At 38.3% G+C, this 20,521-nt stretch overlaps 1 protein-coding gene across 1 annotated transcript in view; it reads right to left on the reverse strand.

Moving 5' to 3' along the window:
- Positions 1-953: 953 nt before the first annotated feature.
- The window catches only part of baiap3 (BAI1 associated protein 3), a 36,580-nt gene continuing 17,012 nt past the window's right edge, over positions 954-20,521 (reverse strand). The window contains exons 4-34 of the mRNA XM_020705199.3: positions 19,108-19,191; positions 18,809-18,916; positions 18,345-18,404; positions 17,332-17,398; positions 16,046-16,259; positions 15,794-15,838; positions 15,175-15,252; positions 13,891-13,996; positions 13,649-13,756; positions 13,481-13,573; positions 12,306-12,409; positions 12,116-12,233; positions 11,807-11,931; positions 10,949-11,039; positions 10,627-10,683; positions 10,437-10,534; positions 10,276-10,327; positions 10,041-10,192; positions 9,818-9,941; positions 7,391-7,531; positions 7,170-7,265; positions 6,795-7,010; positions 6,626-6,694; positions 6,458-6,537; positions 5,718-5,826; positions 5,445-5,516; positions 5,254-5,337; positions 4,890-5,010; positions 4,692-4,815; positions 4,413-4,618; positions 954-4,240 (exon numbers count right to left, since the gene is read on the reverse strand). Coding sequence (XP_020560858.1) covers positions 4,137-4,240; positions 4,413-4,618; positions 4,692-4,815; positions 4,890-5,010; positions 5,254-5,337; positions 5,445-5,516; positions 5,718-5,826; positions 6,458-6,537; positions 6,626-6,694; positions 6,795-7,010; positions 7,170-7,265; positions 7,391-7,531; positions 9,818-9,941; positions 10,041-10,192; positions 10,276-10,327; positions 10,437-10,534; positions 10,627-10,683; positions 10,949-11,039; positions 11,807-11,931; positions 12,116-12,233; positions 12,306-12,409; positions 13,481-13,573; positions 13,649-13,756; positions 13,891-13,996; positions 15,175-15,252; positions 15,794-15,838; positions 16,046-16,259; positions 17,332-17,398; positions 18,345-18,404; positions 18,809-18,916; positions 19,108-19,191 — 3,306 coding nt within the window. The 3' untranslated portion in view covers positions 954-4,136. The remainder of the gene's footprint in view (positions 4,241-4,412; positions 4,619-4,691; positions 4,816-4,889; positions 5,011-5,253; positions 5,338-5,444; positions 5,517-5,717; positions 5,827-6,457; positions 6,538-6,625; positions 6,695-6,794; positions 7,011-7,169; positions 7,266-7,390; positions 7,532-9,817; positions 9,942-10,040; positions 10,193-10,275; positions 10,328-10,436; positions 10,535-10,626; positions 10,684-10,948; positions 11,040-11,806; positions 11,932-12,115; positions 12,234-12,305; positions 12,410-13,480; positions 13,574-13,648; positions 13,757-13,890; positions 13,997-15,174; positions 15,253-15,793; positions 15,839-16,045; positions 16,260-17,331; positions 17,399-18,344; positions 18,405-18,808; positions 18,917-19,107; positions 19,192-20,521) is intronic.

The following is a 20,521-nucleotide window of genomic DNA, read 5'->3' on the forward strand; positions in this document are numbered from 1 at the left end:
AGCTTCTGTTAGAAACTGTCATGTATGATTGGGTTTAGTGTAACTTAATATATTTATTTCTAAATTGAGGTTGTGTTGCCTCAAAATACCACACAAATCTTACCAATAGCTGATGTGCAGTTAGCTATAATGCTAGAGAGCGATTCATGTAAACATTTTATCTGTGTTTATCGAAATTTGACCTGAAAAAGCTGAAAAACCAACCCAAAAATGTTGTTCAGATGGACTGATTCCCTGATGTGTAAACAGTCTCTGTAATGCAGCACTTCCTCCAGGCATCGATATATTATTTTTCTTTTTTTTTTCTCTGTTTTGCGTGCTTCACCCTCACAACTCCACAGGGTAACGACAAAGCACAACACAAGCAGCTACTGTAAAGTTACATCACTATCAAAATGCTGTCGGTGTGAGTATTTTGGTGCTAGATTCTCAGTACATGCTACAGTGTTTTCACAACCTGTTACTACGCTGCAGTCACGCCATCTTCCACATTCCTGAACTGCTTCTGCAAATGCTTTCTGACAAACTACTCCACACTTGTTAGTCTGGTGTTTCTGCTCAGAACGGAGCCTCGGACAAGAGTCAGGCATGAACAAACTGTGCAATTACTGTTAGACGTTTAAAAATCTTTAAATTGCATAAGTGTTTTTTTTATTTTTTGTTTATTTTACTCACAAAATCATCAAGGTCCCAGTCTTTTCAGTCAGATTTGGCACACTGAGAGCAGATGAGGTTGAGTCCTGCCTGTCAGATCAATGAGAGCTGCTGCAAATGCTGAGGAACAATCCCACAGCTGCTCAGGTTCATTCTCTTCTTTTCTCTCTCTTTGCTTTGACAGATAAACTTCACAACACAAATTGAAATTCCAAAAAAGCCAGATTTTTACAAAAAGTCAAGAAAACTTTTTTTTTAATCTGTTCAGCAAAAGCTATACAGGTTTTTTTTTTAATTTATTTAACAATACTTGCCAATTGTTTACAAAGTAGCTCACAGTCTGAGCACGAGGCCACCCAAAGAAACAAATTGCATTTGATTATTTCAGGAATTGTGAGTAGAAATAATTTTCCATTACAGAATATAATTTTGAAAAATGTCTATTTGTAGTTTTTCTTTTCTACCTTCTGCAACCAAACGTTTAAAAAGTGGACATACAAAAAGTATAACATTAAAGATTAATATGGCGCTAAAGGGGTTAAAAATACATTATGAAACTGCCTTTGTTCAGTTAGTACAGCAGTAGGGTTCTGCCTTAACTTGGATTCATAAGTATGTCTGCTGTACTGCTTAACAGGAGATGGAGTTCTGAAAAATATGTCTTTTTTTTTGTTTTTTGCTGTAAAGGATAAAGGTGAAGGGTTAAGACAGTATTTCATTCAAAGCAGCAGCGCATGCAGTTTGGTTTTGACGAGAAGTATGTGGCTGCAGAGGTTTTGTTTTTGTCTGCTTTACTTTAGTTCTCAAAACGCAGCCTGAAGCTGGATCTGCCACAAACCTGCTTCTTAGATGAGGCAGTTCTTGAAGTCAACTGAAAAATTGGAGGGTCTGCAGGGGTTGGTATTTGTGACCAACAATGAAAAGGCAATTCTGTGTGAGGAAAGTCATCATTTATCTTTACAGACCTTCCTCCACTCATCAGTGTTTCTGTGCACAGATATGTTAGGATTTGGTTGTATTTACAGTTCATCTCATGTATTTTTAATTCAGGATTTAAAAGAGTAAAAAAAAAACAGTTAAAAAAAGAAAACTTTCATCTTAAAAAAATCACATTATGTCTATAAATGAAAGCCATGGTAAATGACTATAGTTACTTGGCTTTTTTATTTTTTTGACTCAATATTCTTTGTACTTTTAACTTTAGGAAACAATTGCATTTTCTAAAATAAACATTTGGATGTACCCACATAATTTTTGTTTATAAGTATATTGTTTTGATTTACTTGGTTTGACCCATTAATATAAATGTATTTCAATACTTTTATATTTTAAGTGTAAAAATTCATTCATCTTCTAATTTGTTTTGTCCCTTTCGGGGTCACTGGGCTGCTGGAGCCTATCCCGGTCACTTGCAGGCAAAGACTGAGGACATCCTTGACAGGTCACCAGTCTGTTGCAGGACCACAATCACACACCCATGCACACTCACATTTACACCTAGGGTCAATTTAAAGTGACCAATTAACCTATGAAGCATGTTTTTGGATGGTGGAAGGAAGCCGGAGTCCCCGGAGAAAACCCACGCATGCACTGGGAGAACATGCAAACTTCACACAGAACGGTCCCCCATTGATTTTTCTGTTTCAAGCCCCTCCAGCCGGGCTTTAAACCGGGGGCCTTCTTGCACTACCCACTGCGCCACCGTGCAGCTAGTGTAAAAATGTTGCAGCAATTTCATTAAGTAAATTGGGTTTTAATTTTTTGACTGTGATGTATAGGGCAAAATCACAATCAGCTTAAAGTGAGTGAAAATCCAGAAAGTAAATTTGAAAAATAGGTGTGACTCTGTAAATAAATAATAAAAAAAAAACGGTTTTAAATGGAAAGGACTCAATGTAAACCTGAAGGAAATATTGATAATGTGAAAAATAAATCTGTAAACATATTAAAAAAATTTTTTTAAACCCTACGGAAATTTTAAAAAGTTGTAATTTTGAAACTTGAATAAAAGAACCAGAAAAACTTAAAAATGTCACCAAATAAAAAATGTTTATATGTGACAACTGCTATTTTTTTTTTTTACTTAAGTTTTAATTCATAGTTTTAATTTTTTACGGTGGCCCATTGGCTACCTGGACATGATTGACATCGGGTGTTAGAGGTTAAACCTGGTGTCAGCGCCGCCTGTGTCCTTCCTTCTAGGATATGGCGTGCTTTGAAGACAACAGCAGCTGCTACAAATAAACATTGTTTTTCATTTGGTAACAGTTTTAGGTCTATAGTTTTTTCAAATGTAATTTTTTTTTCAAACAGGCAACATTTTTATTGTGCTATTGTGCAAATTGACCAATAATCTTTTTCAAATTTTCAATATTTTCTTAAATTGTCCAATTTGAAATTTATTTTCTATGTTGTTCTTTTTTTTCCTCCAAATTTAAAGTAAGGTAGTTTTTCAGCCACTTTCAGCTGATCCTGATTTGACCCCACAGTAATGTTTTCTTAAACAGGAGGGCACATTAAAAAAATAAGACAATCAAAAGATACCATTTGTTGTTAGTCGCCTGAAACACCTTATAACAGGGAGATAAGTGGTAGAATCACAGGGTTCCTGTAACACATTCAAATATTTTTTTCTCACTAACACAAATCATATTTAGGTGGAAAACGCCCAAAAGGCCCTTTTCCAACTCACAACAGAGTGACTTACTGCAACAAAGAACTGAAAAACAAAAAACCCGGAATCTTGCGGCAGGAAAGTAGCTGTGTTTTGTCTTTTCGGTGACCTGTGGCGAGCTATGCGAAGAGCAATCAGAAAAGTTGAATGAACCTGAGCAGTGCTGTCCGTCTCGAGGGAGACACTCCTCCCTGCTGCAGATCTCTATAACTGCCCCTTAAACCCCCCTGTCTCTGCCTCCCAAAAAGCTGTGCTGTCTCCATGATTTATGCCTTCCCGATTCCCTTTCAAGATGTGTTTGCTCACTTTTCATAACCGCTGGCTGGTAAGCGGCCGTATAAACCAAGAAATAACTGTGCAGTCACATCCTAGACAAGCTTTCATGCAGTTTATGTCCAAGAAAGTGAAATGTCTCAACATCTGTAAAACTCCTCTGCAACAAATAAACACAACTGAGGTATAGATTTTAGACTGATATCCATAAATTAGTTAATTTTGTCCACAAAATTGTTTTCTACTGTTAAATCTAACATTTTAAAGGTTATACAACAAAGATAACAATTAGTTTAAAAAAAATAGACTAGTGACATTTAGCATCAACTATTCAATAAATTCTAAAATATACTTCAACTTAGACAGTCAAAAAAACAGAGAGACACTTCACTGCCCTCCTTATCCTCTTTTCATTTTGGTGTAAGTACCGAACAGACAAAACTTTGGAAAAGTTTGTAGATATTGTAAACATTTTACCAGTACAAAAGCACACGACGTGATCAGTAAACACAAACACCGCCAACACTGACAGCTTCTATTCCTCCTCCATTGACTTCTCAATCTCCTTCAGCCTGCGGACAAACTCCTGAGCCTCTCTGTCTCCGGTGCGAGCTTCCAGCATCCTCATGATTGGCTTCTCTGGAAGGGGGAGAGGCAACACATAAGAGGGGTTACTGCACAAGTATCTCCGGACTGAAAGGCCTTTAATGTTGTAATAGGAATCCAGATTGATGCTTCCTGATATTCAGAAATACAGGAGCTTTTGTGTGAGAAAAAGAGACTACTCTACAGGGCCTGTGGTCGTACGTACCGCTGGGTTTACTGCGAGACAGGTGCAGAATGATGGGCTGGACACTTTTGCCCGCCGCAGATGCATTTGGCCTCCCTGGCCAGCAGAAGTCACTCAAAGGGGCGACGGCTTCGCCGGCGAAGTCGTTGGTGGACAGCCAGTCGTAGTCCATCACAGTGAAGGTCAAACAGGCGTATCTGTGTCTGTACTGTTCAGGACTCACATGGCTGCAAGACAAAGGAGCCAGTCAGGGACAGGAACACAAACAGCGAAAAAACAAAGAGGGACGTTTGCACTAACAAGTGAAAAAGTTCATCAAACACCGGGTGTAGCGTCTTCAGCTTCACTTGCGTGCGCTGGCTCTTGGCTGCTGGAAAGAGGTGGTGTGGACAGAGCTCCACTATGACAAAGGGGTCACTCAGACCTAAAGAAGACCAGAAAAATATCAAATCATTTCTTTTTTGTGTTTAAAAACATTTGTTAGAACCATTGTTTTACCATTGGCATCCAGCGCAATAATGTCTGCAGCATGCAGGATCTCCACAGTCAGTCTCTGATCTTGAGCGTCGTAGTAGCACTTCACACTGATCCGGCCATAACGTGTGTGTTTGAGTGTTTTCTGAAACATGCCGCAGCATATAAAAACACTTCAACCTGCAAAAACATGCTCAAGTGGCAAGAAAATGCAGAACTTTTCATCTATCTTTCCTCATGCTGTATTATCTGATTGCTTGAGGAGTTGGGCAAAGGCAAAATTTCAATCATCTGGCGGTAAAACAACAGAAGACAGAGCGATGTGCTGTCCAATCGATTTCTTCTGTCCGCTTAAATGAGATTGTCTGCCTTGTGGGATGAAACGCACCTGGTGGGAAATCTTCTCCAGATAGTACTGTTCAATCAGCTCAAAGGAGGGACATTTATTCAGCCTTAGCTCTTCATCCAACACCTAAACAAGACGCACAGACATAGAAGGAGACAAATGGCGTGGTAGATGAGAGGACATAAATCTAACAGGGAGTCCTCAAAAGACTGGGCTGCCAGGACGCGACACACCTTGTAGTCTCCGCTTTTCATGTCTTCCAAGCACAGACCTTCTCCCTTAACATGAAAGAACTGCAGCAGGGTCTAAAACAGGGAAGAAACAAATAACACGTATGGGCTGAAAGCATACATTTTTACAGGGACACCATAAACCTTAAGCAGTGGAGCCTATCTGTCTGACAAACTCCAGCCCCACTGCCAAAATTCTGGAACATTTGCTGACGGCAGAAATGAAAGACAGATGCATCTTTTTAAACAAGTTTCCTTGTTGCAGGGATCACCAACCTCCATGGTGTACTGGAATCGGTTGTAGAACTCCACCTGGACACCCCTGTTTTCTGCGACAGCGTCCAGGATCATCCGCAGCAGCAGCTCCCACAGGCTCTGCAGAACTCTAGCAAGAAGTAAATGTGGGTTTGCGTTAAGGTAGGCCCATTGACTGTATATGAGAAGTGGACTGAGTGAGCCCCTTCCCTATGGTGTTCCAAATAAAAAGTACCTGCTGCCTCCAAGAAGCCAAAATCACATAGACTTGGATTGAGAAATAAACAGCTATTACTCTGTCATTCTTTTTGTCAGAATAACCATTCTTGTTTTGCTATCTTGTCTTTTTTTTTAACAGATTGTTGCTAATCCTTTTATGATATGTTATTCAAGTGACCAACCAGACGCCTCAATATAAGTATGTGGTTTTGAAACGTTTCACAGATTCTCTAGAGGCCGCTTTCAGGTGGTAAGCTTGTGGACCTCCAGCAGGCTCACTCCAGATTGACTGGTTGCCATAGAAACGATGACTCAGACTGACTTGGACCAACCACTGCTTACTGACGATGTCTGGCTCCAACATGGCGGCGTCCGTATTGTGAAAAAAATGGCAACTGAATTCAGTTGGAGCTGGACGTGAGTGATGTCACACTCACTTGATCCAATTCTCGTTATAAAATCTATGGGTATGCCTGAAAGCAGCTTTTGTATAATGGTTGTGGATTATACACGGCTCTATCATAAATTAAATAATATTTTACCTGGTTAGGTTTTCCTTAACAAGGTGTTCCGTCAGGATGCCCACAGTGTCTTGAAGATACTTCATTAGAGGTGCAACAGCCTGAAGGAAAACCACAAGTCATAAATGCAGACTGTCACTCAGCTGATCCACAAATTAAAGTAGAGATGGACTTAAGATGCTTCCATACATCATCATTGTTGATGGAGTCTGGAGACAAGCTAATGTGCTGGATGTATCTCCGTAGCTCCGGTAGCATCTGTAAAGGAAGAGCCCATTTCTAAAACCCCTGTCTGAAATCTGCATTTACATATTAAGCGCACAGGCACACGTCTCATTTCATAGCAGCGTATTCTCACCCTGTCAGTCAGTAGAGCGATTAGGCGTTTGGCTTCCCTCTGCAGATCCAGGTCCATGTTGAAAAGCTGTCCATTCAGAGCTTTGTACACCTGCTCTTTGCCCTCCACCCCGCAGGACTCTTCCATGGCTCGCTCCACACCCAGCCAGTCCAGGTCACGGGGAAGGTGACTCAGGAACACACGCACGTGCTCCGTGCTGTTCAGCGCAATGCAGAGCTAGCAGAAAGCCAGGAGAAGCAAAAGAAAGGAAACACAGGGTGGTGGAGAAGGAGATATAAAGGAGAAAAAGAAGCAAAGCTACCAAGAAGAAGGGGGAAGTTGTGTAAATATTGTCATCCTGCACCCTCTGTGCTTCTGTTTGGTGACAAGCATTACCTGCACAATGAAAGCCTTGTGGTCTCGGCCCAGCTGGTTCCTCTCAACCTTGCGTGTGATCATCTCAGAGTAGCTAACAGCCTCACTGCAGAAATTCTGTGGGGAATAATACCACTCGTTTGACTGCTGCAGTCTGCGTGCACGTTTTTGCCTCCGAGTCATGCTTGTATTACAGCAGGATATGAATATTTTTGGGTGGCAACAGTGGAAGTGGCACTCACGTCTGTCAAGCGCGTGACAAAGATGAACGCCCCCGCAGAATCTGGCCATGCCAGCTGGAGCCACATCTCCCGTACCTGGCTGAAGCAGGCAGTCACTTCCACAGCCGAGGAGCTGTGCTGGGCTTGTTGAAGAGGCTGGAGCTGCGTTAACACAATGGAATGACCCATGAGAATGAAATCCCTCCTTTACCACAGCTTTTTGTATTGACATTTTTCTAAATAAACTTATTTTAAAGTTGCAGCAACTTTTAAAGCAATAGAAGGAGATGGGGTCTAGTTGCTCCCGTGGAAATCCACAGTAATTAATTGTCGTAATTGAAAAAAAATGCATTTATAGACTGATTTATTTATTGATTAAAGTAGTGGTGCGTTTGCCAACCGCAGCGGCTGTTTTTGATGAAGTATCAATGATGTGACTCCTCCCTTTTTTAGTGTTCTGCATAATATAACAAAAAGTTTTCCAAAAAGTTATTAAGTTGGAAAATTTAGGTTTTTAAAAAAACATAACAAGAGTTATGATACATAATTAACACGGTCCTTTAAATTTAATTGTCCAAAAATGCGCCACTGATCCGACTGTTTGTTGAGCCAAAGTTTCAAGGAATTCAAATAAATTCCATTCCCTATTATTTCACCTTTACATAATTGGATCAGCAAGCAAGACTGTCTAGAAAGTTTATGACAGTATGGGGTGTGGGAAAAAAATCAAAAATTAGATGCATCCACTACGATCCATAAATTAATCTGAATAGTCTTATGAATTTTAAATAATCCAAAAATTGATATGATTTAAAGTAAATGGGGCAGGGTTTCCTGTTCTTTCTTGATTGGCAAAGAGCTCCAGGTCCAAGTGTTTCTGCAGGGTGAGTTTTTTCTATTGCAGGGGATATGATAACCGCTCAACAGCACACTTGTATCTGAGCATTCGGATCAGCTTCACAAGAAGGTGCACATTTGCACCACACCAAGTAATATTTGACCCAGAAGACTATCCAACACTTTATTGTTTTCTTGCAACTTCTGTTAAAGGTCTTAGTTTTTGATTATTTTCTTTCTGAAAAAAGCAACATATGTGTTTGTTTATCAAGGCTACCAAGTAAAACACTGTTCTAAAATTTGTTCAGCAGCTAGATAGAATTCATTTTTGTTTGACGAGAGTCAAAGAGCGTTACGTTAAAGCTGGTCAAATGATAAAAAGTGACATTATCTTATTTAAGGTTGTTGAGTTCAGGGAAAACACTTTATTAGCAAATGAAACATTTTCATGTCAGAATTTTTATCTTCTTAATAAAAGTTAAACAAGTATATAGAGCTCGTCTTTACTTAAAAATGCCCTAGGTGGAGAAAAGTTAGTAAATAAATTTTGGTCTAGTGGGAGAGAAAACATTTTGAAATAAAAGGAGATTCCAGATGCATTGACAACCGTTTTATGATCAAATTAATTTAGAAATATGCTTGTTTTTAACTGTAAAGTGCTTTGAGGATGAAAAACATTTTTTTTATAAATAAACCTTGATTTGATTTGATTAGTTATAGGAAATAACTACCAACTTTATTCCACCTCAATTAATTTGTGTTTAAAGGAAAAAAAACACACAAAGGTAAAAATGTGGAATTTTTTCCATTTTTCTTTTTTTACAAAAAACTAACTTTATAGCAGAAATTATAGATTAATGTTAACGATTTTTTACAGAAATGATTTATTTCAAAATATACAGTACAGGCCAAAAGTTGTGTGTCCAAACTTTTGGTCTGTACTGTACCTCTCAAGAGCTTTTAATTTGAAGGAAACCTGCCATTATATTACAAGCTATTATCTTTTTTTTTCATGGACACATCACACAGAAAAGACATATAGCAATAACTTTTTAAAATATATTTCTGTGTTTAAATTGTTAAGAGCAGTAACTAAAACTGCGTCAACAACATAAAAGGACCTGATCGCTCTTCTCCTTAAGGCCTTCATTCTTAGCAGCCACTACCACAGCACTGAAGGACGCTACATGAAGAAAATGTGATCTATTTGTCCATGAATTATGATTCAATAAAGTGGAGAATAATATTAAACTGAACAGAGGCGCTCAAGGAAACCTTTTCTTGGATTTTAGCAGAGCTGGAACCTCACAATACCCAAGCATCGCATTATAATTCTTTGTATCCTGATTGGCTGAACAATAATTAATGTTTGTAATTATCGCTTCATATAAACAAGGGACCTGTATGAATGAATGGGGGCAGGGTATGGGAGGAGAACATCAGACAGTTCTGCACACTATTTCTAGAAACAAAAATTAACTGACATTTTTTTTTATTAATTATGTTTTACACTAAAATCCTTGCACGGTTCCATAAATGGGGTCCCAACTCACATCGCTTTTATTTGTCATGTTATTTCCTGTCCTTGGAAGTTGAGTGTTTTCTCCTCACCTTATCCATCTCCACTGCTTTACAGATTCGGTCATGTGACCTGTCATGAACAATCTGCAGCCACTTATGAATCGAGGACTTGAACCAGTTATTGTAGCCGGTCAGGGCTAACATCTTAGCATCTCTGGGGAAGAAAAACACATGCTTATTTACATAAAATAAGAAAAAGGACAAAATCCCTTGTTCCATGTTGATGTGTGAATATATTAAGAGTCAAACGAACTTCAGCGGAAGAAATTCACGAAAGCCTTTGAGGATTTTCAGGGACATAAAGAGCTCAAAGATGGTTTCTCCCATGGTTTGGGTCAGTCTGGAGCTCTCTTGCTCCAGGGTCCCGCACACCCGCTCCATTGCTACGTTTACATCATCGGCTACCTGCCGGAAGACAAGCCTTCAGGGCGCCTGACAGGAATTAAGCAACAGAGATTGCTCACAAAGAAGATGTTTCAAAGTCGCACCTGTTTCTCCAACTGCCGGTATGAAACGCTGAAGAAGTCTACTTTGACCGCACTGAGAGGAGACAAACAAACAAAAAAAAAAATACATCAAGACTTTAAAAAGATGCAAATGTATTTGCAGTCTGGGGAAAAGGGAAAAGATTTTAGAAGATGACTCTCACCTGTAAAAGAGTTTGTTGTAGATGTTCTGAGCTCTCTGCACATCTGCACACACGGCGTCGATGATCTGAACCAGCTTCTTCAGCTGCTCTTCCAGCGTCTGTAGCAATAAAATAACAGATTTTCATCCAAAAATTAACCTTTTTAAGCCCCCAAACAAAGGCTTTCAATAATGAAAGGTCACAAACTTACCCCTTCCTCTGGTTTATAGCGGGCAATTAAGCTTTCATACCATTCAGCCGCTCCTTTCTGTCAATTAAATAGAACATAAAGGTTGTAAAAAATTTTGATTTCAGGCTAAAATTTAAATTTTTTTATTTTTGGAGATCCTAACCTGGAAAAAAAAAATCTATGAATTTTCCAACATACAGACAAGCCCACACTGGATTAGAAAGCATTGTGCACCACATCAGGCCTGTTTTCACAGCACAAAAGTAACAAACTGTACAAAAGACAGTTCGAATCCTCTCCACCCAACTCCCAAACAAATTTGAAATTGCACGCTCATTGTTACCTTGACAGCGGTGGTGATGTCCAAATGCAGCTCATTTCGCAGAGGACAAACAGTCTTAAATGCCCTCATGTTTTGCATGTAGCCAATCCCCCTGGCATGCACAGACAGGGAAAAAAAACAATTACGATCCAAAAATTGCTCTTCAACTCATCACGCAGGAACATGTGGTTCACAGAATTTAGCGAGGATAAAAGGTTCCATCTCTGTAAATATGTTTCAGTTTAATTGTATCCCGGATGCTGGATTATTTGTGTGAGAGGAAAGATACAGCTCGGACTGTCGGCTGAGTCACCCTGTGCACTTTTATTTTTATATATTGTTCTGGCCCAGAACCTAACCTCTTGCAAATATAAAGTCATTTTTTTGTTTCTTTTTTTTTTAAAGCCAACTCTGGTAAAACAATAAAAGATTAAATGTGGAACAGAGATTAACACCAATTTTTTTTTTCTGTATGGCAACCTTTTGCTTCTGGAAAAACTGAATTATAATACTACATTTAGATTCACACATTTTCCCATAAATTATGCTGCTTAAATAAATAAATAAATATGAATGTATGTTCATATATCAAGAAAAGCACATAAAAATTGAAACATTTGAACAAGTCCAGAACACAAAGTCTTGTCTTTGCATTTATGCAACAGCATGTGCAGCGAGGAACAAATGTTCATGGCTTTTTTTTTTAGTTGAGCAATGAGAAATGATCAAGATATTACTGCTGTAATATTCCTGTTGCGAGGACCCCAACAGTGTCACTTCCACAGAGCGCGACTGACCGGTTGTAGTCTCTCTGTGTTTGTTGGGGGTGAATATGGGAGCAGGAGCGAGGTGCGTGATGCGATGGTGGTGTGACTTTACCTCAACATGAGCTCGTAGCGTGTGATGGCAGCGGCGCTGGTGCACGGGAAAACCTGACGCATGTTCTTCATCAGGCACAGGCAGTGCTCTATGTACAGCCTGAAGCTGTCTGACAGCTGCCTCTCCTGGACACAGGAAGGGCCCCCAGTTATAGCTTCCAGTTTGCAGGCTGTGAGACATTTTTGGCTGAACCAAAAACCTTGATGAATGCCAGTGAGGAGCTGAGCTAATGAGGTGACTGTTTCCCTGAGATGACAGGCTTTTCTTCTTCTTCTTTTTTTTATCTCGAAGCTATAATGCCTGACCTACCAGGTCTCCCCGCACAGCTTGAGGATCCCACTCAGCATCGATGGTCCTCAGGAGGCGCAGCAGCAGGGAGTAGCACAGCCTCTGGCTCCGATGATGGCTGCTGTAGCACTGCCAGCGGCTGCACACCGAGCAAATGCATCTTCAGCTTTCACATGCAACTCCATCGATTTGATGCAGCATTATTACTTACATAATAGCCTGCTGGAGAGGTGAGAGATCAGTTTGCACAGCATGGTGAATTAGCACAGTCCAAGCTGCAGGAGAAACCTGCCCGTTCCAGTTATACGGCTCTTTCTGTGGATTCAAAGATGAGGCACATTTGGAGTTATAAAAAAATACAATCTTGGTTGTTTTTACTAAAGAAAACGTAGTGTTTTTTATGTCTTATTCTTTGTTAAAATCCTAATGTTCAGAACGCCAGATTTTTTTTAAATATATTTTATAAGGTTATGAAAAAAATCTAATTGAGTTTTGGTTGCAAACTATATCTGACTGGCCTGTCGAAGTCTCAACATTGGGTTAAAACAAGCAGCAGAAGTTTATAGATATAATAATTGAACAAATCCACTAATTTGTTTGTTTGTTTACCTTACTACATGATATTTACTTTTTTAATACTGTTGAGATAGGCTAACTGTTACTATTAGTAATAGTATAGAATACCGGTAAATAATAAATGCCTACTGTGCACTATCAATGTCACAAAATGGGCAGACGACTGGTTCCAACTGCAGCAGGTTTTAATAGCTCAGCTAAAAGTCCACAAAGCTCAAAATCAGGGTCAGGCAGGCGGGGTCAAAACTGAGCATGGGAGCACCAGAGAAGAAACGGGAATAGTCAGGATCGAGGCAATCCAGGCGGCAGGCGAACTTAGTCAGAGGCTAAACTAGGTCAGGAAATCAGAAGATCAGGTCTGGATGTAACGGAGAGTGGCACTAACAATACTTCGCACTAAGTGAGGCTCACTACAGTGCTTAGGTGTACTGTGAGTGACTGGGAATGAAAGTGTACAGCCACGACTTGGTTGGTTTGAAATTTCTGTATGTTTCAAAAAATAAATAAATAAAAAGAAATATTGTTTTATTTTTCCATTTGTAAAATATTAGATTAATTTATTGCAGTAAAAACAATGATCAAATCATGTTGTATTTTTTCTACTTGCACTCTTGTCTTGTTATTGTTTTGTGTTATTGCCCATATTTCTAGAAATGCTCACTTTTTAAATTTGATACAAACAAATATCGTTGTTATCTTTTTGTAGACTTTTGTTTGAAGACTTAAATAGCAAAGTCTATTTTTTTAGCCTGGGTTTGAAAGGTTTACTAATTTGGCTCACATGACCCCAAGAAAAGAAATCTGTCTCACCTTCACGTTGCCATGTTCAAACTCTACAATCCTACTGAGCAGCTTCTTATGAACCGTTACGTTTGTATCCCTCTTAGCCAAAGTTGTTTCTCTCTAAAGATAAACGAAAAATAAATAAAGTAAAAATATGTTTTGGCAAGAAGAGCAAATAAAAACTGCTATGAATACCTGACTGGTAAAAACTTTTAGGATCAGATGACATTCTCCTTGAACTTTAGACGCGCTCGATCGCGGCTCGAGTTTAAACCAGGTGTCTGAACCAGCAACAGGGATTTCCTATAAGAGAAAAAAAACGGTTGACAGGAAAATCAAAGAAATCATATATATTTTCATTAAATGTATTCATAATGTGTTGCTAATGTCTCATTTTTATTGTCAGAGGAGACTGAAGCAGAGCGGTGACGGCTCACGTTTAGAGGAATGTTGATGCATCCCAGAAAATCATCGACGTTCTCCTCCGAGCTTGATGATGCTGAACCATTGGAACGAACTGACTTTGCAATTTGCTTAAAATACCTAAGTGGAAGAAGGTTATATGTAAAACAGTAGCTATTGTTAAACCCAGGTAGTGCTCCATGTTTATGTTTTTCCAGCTTTCAGATTATTGTTGGATCCTTAGCGATTTGCATCACGAGTATCATTCCCAATTCATTTTTGTGGTTCGAAAAGGAAAACAAAAATCAGAATATTCACCATCTCTGTTACTTTTCTACCTGTGTGTATTGTAGCTTTTATGATTTCAGCATCTTCAGAGCTGAAAAATGTGTGCTGAGTGTAGGACGCTTTCATTTCCTTTCAGCTGTTCTTTCATTAATTGCTACTTCTGGCTTTATTTTTTAATGAAAATGACCTTTTAATTGATAAATTGATGGATTTAACGACTCACCTTGGTAATGACACAAAGCCATCTGGATGAATGAGCTACTTAAAAAAACAGATGTAAAGTTGTGCAGAAAGTCACAATCTGTTGTGTACCGGGACATGCAAACAGTTGAGGCATTTTTTTCAAAATAAAGTGCTTCTTTTTAATATTAATAAAAAAAAATAATAATAATATAGTAAGCATGCATTGGATGGATCTTTGTAGTGCAGCTGAGAAAACCTTGCACAGTTCCAGATGTAAATAGAGCTTTTTATTCATCTTAGCCATTAAAATGTTGTGGTTTGTCTTGGGAAAGATCAGAAAAAGCTCTTTTGAGATGAATATTAATTTTCAAAAATACTTTTTCTTATTTTCAAGCCTTAAAGTCTAGGTATTCACTTGGGGAAAATAGCAACTTCAGAGCCACTGCAGTGATTCCAGGGTGAACATCTTGAGAAGAAGCTAAACTACTACTACTGATGGAACTCCTTAGAAGTAACTCAAAGGTTTCTGACTCCTCAAACCTGTTAGCACTAAAAGGATTTCTCTTTCTGCCACATCTATCAGTTATGTTTCTAGAATCTGAACACTCATCGCTGTCTTTTTATGTTATTTCAAGGCCAGAGCCTCTTTTTTTTATCTTTGCAACATTTTAACTTGCAAAAAAAAAATAAAAAAGAAACATATTTAACAATTAAATACAGAATTTTTTAGTTGCTTTTTCAATATGAATATAGTAATTATTGCTATAATTGTATCATTATAAAATTTTAAATCACCTTTTTTTTAATTTTCTGATTTTATAAACAGTAAATTGCTTGTTTCCTTTTACCTGCCCATTCCTCGAAGTCCACTGACTTCATTGAGTTTTTTGCAAGCCTCTGCCACAGACACGTCATCATCATGATCCCTGAGGATAGGAAAAAGAAATCCACATCTAAGAAAATGCTCTGCATTATGACGCTAAGAAAACTACGCAGGCAGGAAAAGACCTGCTAGGATCTATCTGAATGTTATTATGTCAGTTCTGAAAGTAGTTCTAACAATTTTTTTAATGGTGATCCTTGATTTAGTTTTGTAGTTTTATTTATATGTTTGTAATAAATCACAATTTCAAAAGTGACAACAATTTTAAAATAATAGTTTGAGCCACTTTGCTTAATTCTTTCCCAGGCGATTTGAAAGTAATTTAGTTTTAAAAAATATGGTTAAAAATGTAACAAAAGTTTATTTTTTTGTAAACTAATTTAAAAAATAAATGATCAAAACCACTAAAAGTACCACAGCTTCCCTATATTATGCTTCCGAAAGATTTGGTCCTGTAATTTCAAAAGATTGCTTTAGAAATTTAAAGACATATTCGAACTTTACAAAACTGAAATATTTCTGTCGAATAAAAGAAAACATGCGTCACATGCATCACATCAAAAAGATATAAACCATGATCTTACCATATGTCCAGATGCAAAAGGTCACTGTTGACATCATCTATCTCACTAAATGACAAAACAGAAGTCATTGATGAATCTGCTGCTGTTTGTGGGGGAAGCAGGTCTCTGTACGGTTCTGCTTTCACAGAGAAGACACTGTGCTGCTCTGATCATCAACAGCTTTAGGCGTCAGTGTGAAACAAATGAAACTGTGAACATGTTCTGGGACACTAATGTGAAAAAAGACGTGATCAAAGTTTGTATTTTACTCACAACACAAAGTGCTCGTCCCACACCGGGTTAAGAGTCTCCGGCTTGACCTCGGTCACCTGGATGCATCGGGCGGGCAGCACCTCCTTGGTACTGGAGCGTTTCTCCAGCTTTTCCCTCCTCTTCCTGAAGCTGAATTTTCTCTCCTTCTTCTCCTCTGTTTCCCGGGGGCTTTGGCCCACCAGGATTCCCAGCATGCAGTAGGGGTCACTGTAACCTGGAAAAGGAGATGAACCTTTGCCTGAGTGCAACTGTTGCATTAAACCATATTTACGAGGATGTTTTTTTCTCCATGAGAAACTGCTTGTTTTTGCTGCTCACCACAGGGGTGGACCTACCATTAGGAAAAGGTAGGCGATCGCCTGGGGCCCCCAACTTTCTAGACCTGAACACTTCATAAAAATGTCTAAAATAAATGTTACGCCCATCATTATTTAACTCTGACGTGAAAAATCCCTGAACTGGCATAAGATTGATCATGTGTTTGGTCCTCCCCTGTCCTTCTGCAGCAGTGGTATATTCCAGCCAACCACACGTGCAGAAACTCGCAAGTTAGCGAGCAGAGGCAGCATTGTTTGACTAACTGCAAAAGTATTGGATGTAATATTAATAAAATGTGTTAAAGTTGGACTTTCAATCAAATCAGGAAGTAAGAAATGATGCATAATTTCTGCTAATTAGTCACTGATTATATATATATATTGGATGGTTTTTTGTTGGGTCTGATGTGTCTTTCGATGACTTTTAAGCTGGAAAACCATAACTCTACCTGGCAACACTGGCAGAGCAAATCATGATTCAAAGCAATTTTTTTAAAAGTGGTCAATGAAGCAGATCTGAGGGGCTGTGAAAAGAGGAAAAGGCAAAAAGAAAGCAAGACATTTGTGGCCCTCCAAAAGTGCTGGAAGACAGATAAAATAGGAAAAACAAGAACAGAATCTCTTTAGTATAGCCTGATCATTAAAGAAAAGACAGAAAATCCTAATTTGTTCCTTCTAGTTAGTGATGGATTAACAAACTAGTGCATTTAATACATTTCCAAGTATATATAATGTATATCATATTAAATACTTTTACATTAAAATGTGAATTCAGTTTTGTAATTCCTATAAAAGAATATGAATTCTTGACACTGATGTTGTCTACAAGTGGACCAGTAAGGAAGTTATTTGGCGTTTTACCCTTTATTTTTAAAGAAAAAAGGAAAAAAGAAAAAAAGAATTGATATAACCGCTGCAGAGGGCCCCATGTTACTGTTCCCCAAACCGCTAAGTCCGCCATTGGCTCACCGTTTGCATCCTTGGCCATTAGATTCTTTGCTTTCATGACAGAAACTCTCAAGGAAAAGGTGGCTCGCTGTAAAAAAGAAAAAAAATAGATGGAATGTTGGTTCATTGTGGAGCTGCTAAAATATTTCAACAACACTGCTGCATGTCCTCCAAAAAACCACATCAGCATGCTCAGCGAGTCAGAACAAACGGAATCAATTTCTTGTGTAACGAAGAAAAACTCAGTGTGTGACCGTTTCAAAAGCCCACAGATCTGGATAGTTATTATCGGAGAACTCCTGGGCTTTGAGTAAAAGCACTAAAATCTGACTAAACGAGGCTTTTTGGAAATTACTGTTTTCACAACAAAATGCTTCTTTGCGGGAAACACTACACTCCAGCTGAGAAAATACAACCACACACACACAACACACACACGCATATATATATATATATATATACATATATATATACTAGCATGCATCATTTGTGGCTTTTTTAAATAAAAATTTTGTTCACAGATTTAATTTAGTAATTTGATGGTTTTTATAGTATACAGCGTCTAATCATACTTAAATCTTTATTAGGTTTGTTCTAGCAGGACGGTTTGTTTCATTATCAGCAGCACATACATGTGACACATGTATGTATTTTAAATACGGTAATTAGGTTATGCTTATAATAACATAAATATCTTCATTTAAATATAGGAAAAAACAACAATCCCTATCTGCTTGTCTCAAATCTTAAATAAAGTTCATTTTTACAGTACATATGAACAGCAAAGTCATATAAGTATGCAAATTATTTTAAAAAGTAAATTATTACATCTTAATTTAATCCACTTCAGATCAAACATGTTTCTTTAAGAAATTTGTAAAACTTTATTCGTTTTTTATATTTGCCCACAAATAAGGCTTTGTAGTTTTTTTCAAATTATTGTGTTATTTATTTAATAATTATGTAATAATATATATACTTTATGCCACTTTTGGGGCTTTATGCTGATTTTAATCTGGTTGAGAACACCTCACCTTTGATTCTTGAACTTTCTGGAGAATGATCTCATGTTCTTCTTCGCCCATATCAAACACCTTGAAAAGATAACAGATTCATCAAAGCGGTTTTATCATTCACTCCTAAAGTGAACAAAAATCCACTCAAAAAGTCAGTGAAATGTCACTAGAAGGTCTTTAATGCCGCCTCGTGCTTGTTATTACCTATAAGCTGTTGAAACAAAAGGGAGAGGCTACAGTTTTCAGTGTGACACCGTCACAGCTGAATATCAGTACACAGTGCGAGTGGGCTTTGATGTTTAATCAGTTTTGAGCCAAGGACATCTGCTCGGATTCTTACAGCCTCCTCAAAACAAATAATGCTTTCTGAAAGGCTGCCACCGGCGTCTCTGACAGATATTTAACGCAGCAGCAGCACAGTCTGCTCGGCACAGGAGTTCCTTAATCATGCAGGGCAGGCAGATCAAAAGGCAGACAGTTACCATTCGCAGGTAAGCAAACAGCTCATCGTCACTCTTCACGTGTTCGGGCGAAAGAACGCCGACCCTGTTGACCACCGTGTACACAGCTTCCTCATAAAGCAGATCCAGCTATGCAAAAAAAACACACTCCAGTTAATAACTGCCTTTCAGAAAGTAAATGCAGGCTTCCTCTTTTTCTTCATGCTTTTTAATCTGCAGCACATCGAGAGCGGGGACAAAGGCTGCAACGGTTACCGGGCCTTTTAGAATATAATCCCTGCTGAAGAAGGATGAGGAGAAAAAAAAAGGAAAACACAAACCTCCGTCCTGCTGATTCTTTCGGGGATAAAAGACTGGTCCACATGCTCTTGAGGGGGCGCCACTGTGCTGGCCCCTCTTTGACACTGGGAGATGGGGGGGAGACAAAGCATTAAGGTCAAAACAAAACCCAAACTCATTGAACGGTGGGGGCCATGAAGAAACTTAGTCGACGTTTTATGCTACTCAAGGCAAAAGAATGATAGCCACAATTACTCAGCAGGGAACACGAAGACAAGCGAAACAAAAGAACGCACAAATGTCATCAGCGTGAACACATTCACGCCACAAATTATCTGCTGTGTTCAGTTACCATGGAACCCACGAATAAAACAACATTTCCCTTCTGACTTTTACATTTCCACAAAGCGCCCTTCTGCACACATGTAAGATTGACATTAAGTGAAGACAGACAGTTTTTTTTTAACTTGTTGCACAGCATGAGAGCGGGAGTGTTATGGTCCGGGATGAATCTCCAGCTTGTTCCTATAACTCCAACTATATATTCAACATATTTTCTAATAACTAAAACCATTCTAGGTGTGCATACTTGTTGTATAACATGAGGGCGAAAGTGTGATGGTTCGGGATGAACCCACAGCTTGTTGCTATAAATCTAAATACATATTTAACATATTTTCTAACATCTAAAACCATTTACTTAATGGTAGAATGAGCAGACAAGGGAAAACTGTAATATTTCAATGGAAAGAGTTCAAGTCAAACTGCACAGAAATATTCCAGGGGGGGATCTAAATTGAGCAAAACATGCATAACAAGCCTTAAACATCTGAATGCAAATGCAAAAGTGTGGCAAAACATTTCAACAAGCCAATTACAGCGACAGGTGAGGTTTATGCAAAGTGCATGCAGGAAGATGCAGAAAAGGAAGGAGTCTGACACACTGACATAAAATACAACACAAACAAGCGATGCAAAGGTGCACAAAAATAACAAGCAACATGTTTACTGGCAATTAAAAAAAAACATTAAACAGTGTTTGCAGATGATTGTGTGATATAGAAAGTTTCAAAAGAAACAGTAGAAAAGAGGATATGAAGGGAACCTTCATTTTTTCAAATGAAGTAATAACCATTAAAAAACATTTGATCTCCAGTTTTTTTAATCATTTTTTACTTTTTAAACACAAATATCAATTATTATTCCAAACTTTTGGATGATTTTTTATATCATTCAAAAAATGCTTGACCAAGGTAGTTATCTTTCTAAAATGATGGATTTTTTTATATGAGTGGAAACATAAATCATTATGCTGATTTTTCGGGTGAAAATTAGAGAACATTAGGGAAACTGACATTGATTTTAAAGAAAGTTATATAAAGGTAAAAGGGACTTTCAGCTGTTTGGGTTTTAAGCCTACTTTTCTTCATTTGCTAGTGATGAATGGGATCATGT

Source organism: Oryzias latipes, chromosome 8, assembly GCF_053564925.1.
Source record: "Oryzias latipes strain Hd-rR chromosome 8, Olatipes_Hd-rR_3.1".
Taxonomy (NCBI): Eukaryota; Metazoa; Chordata; class Actinopteri; order Beloniformes; family Adrianichthyidae; genus Oryzias; species Oryzias latipes.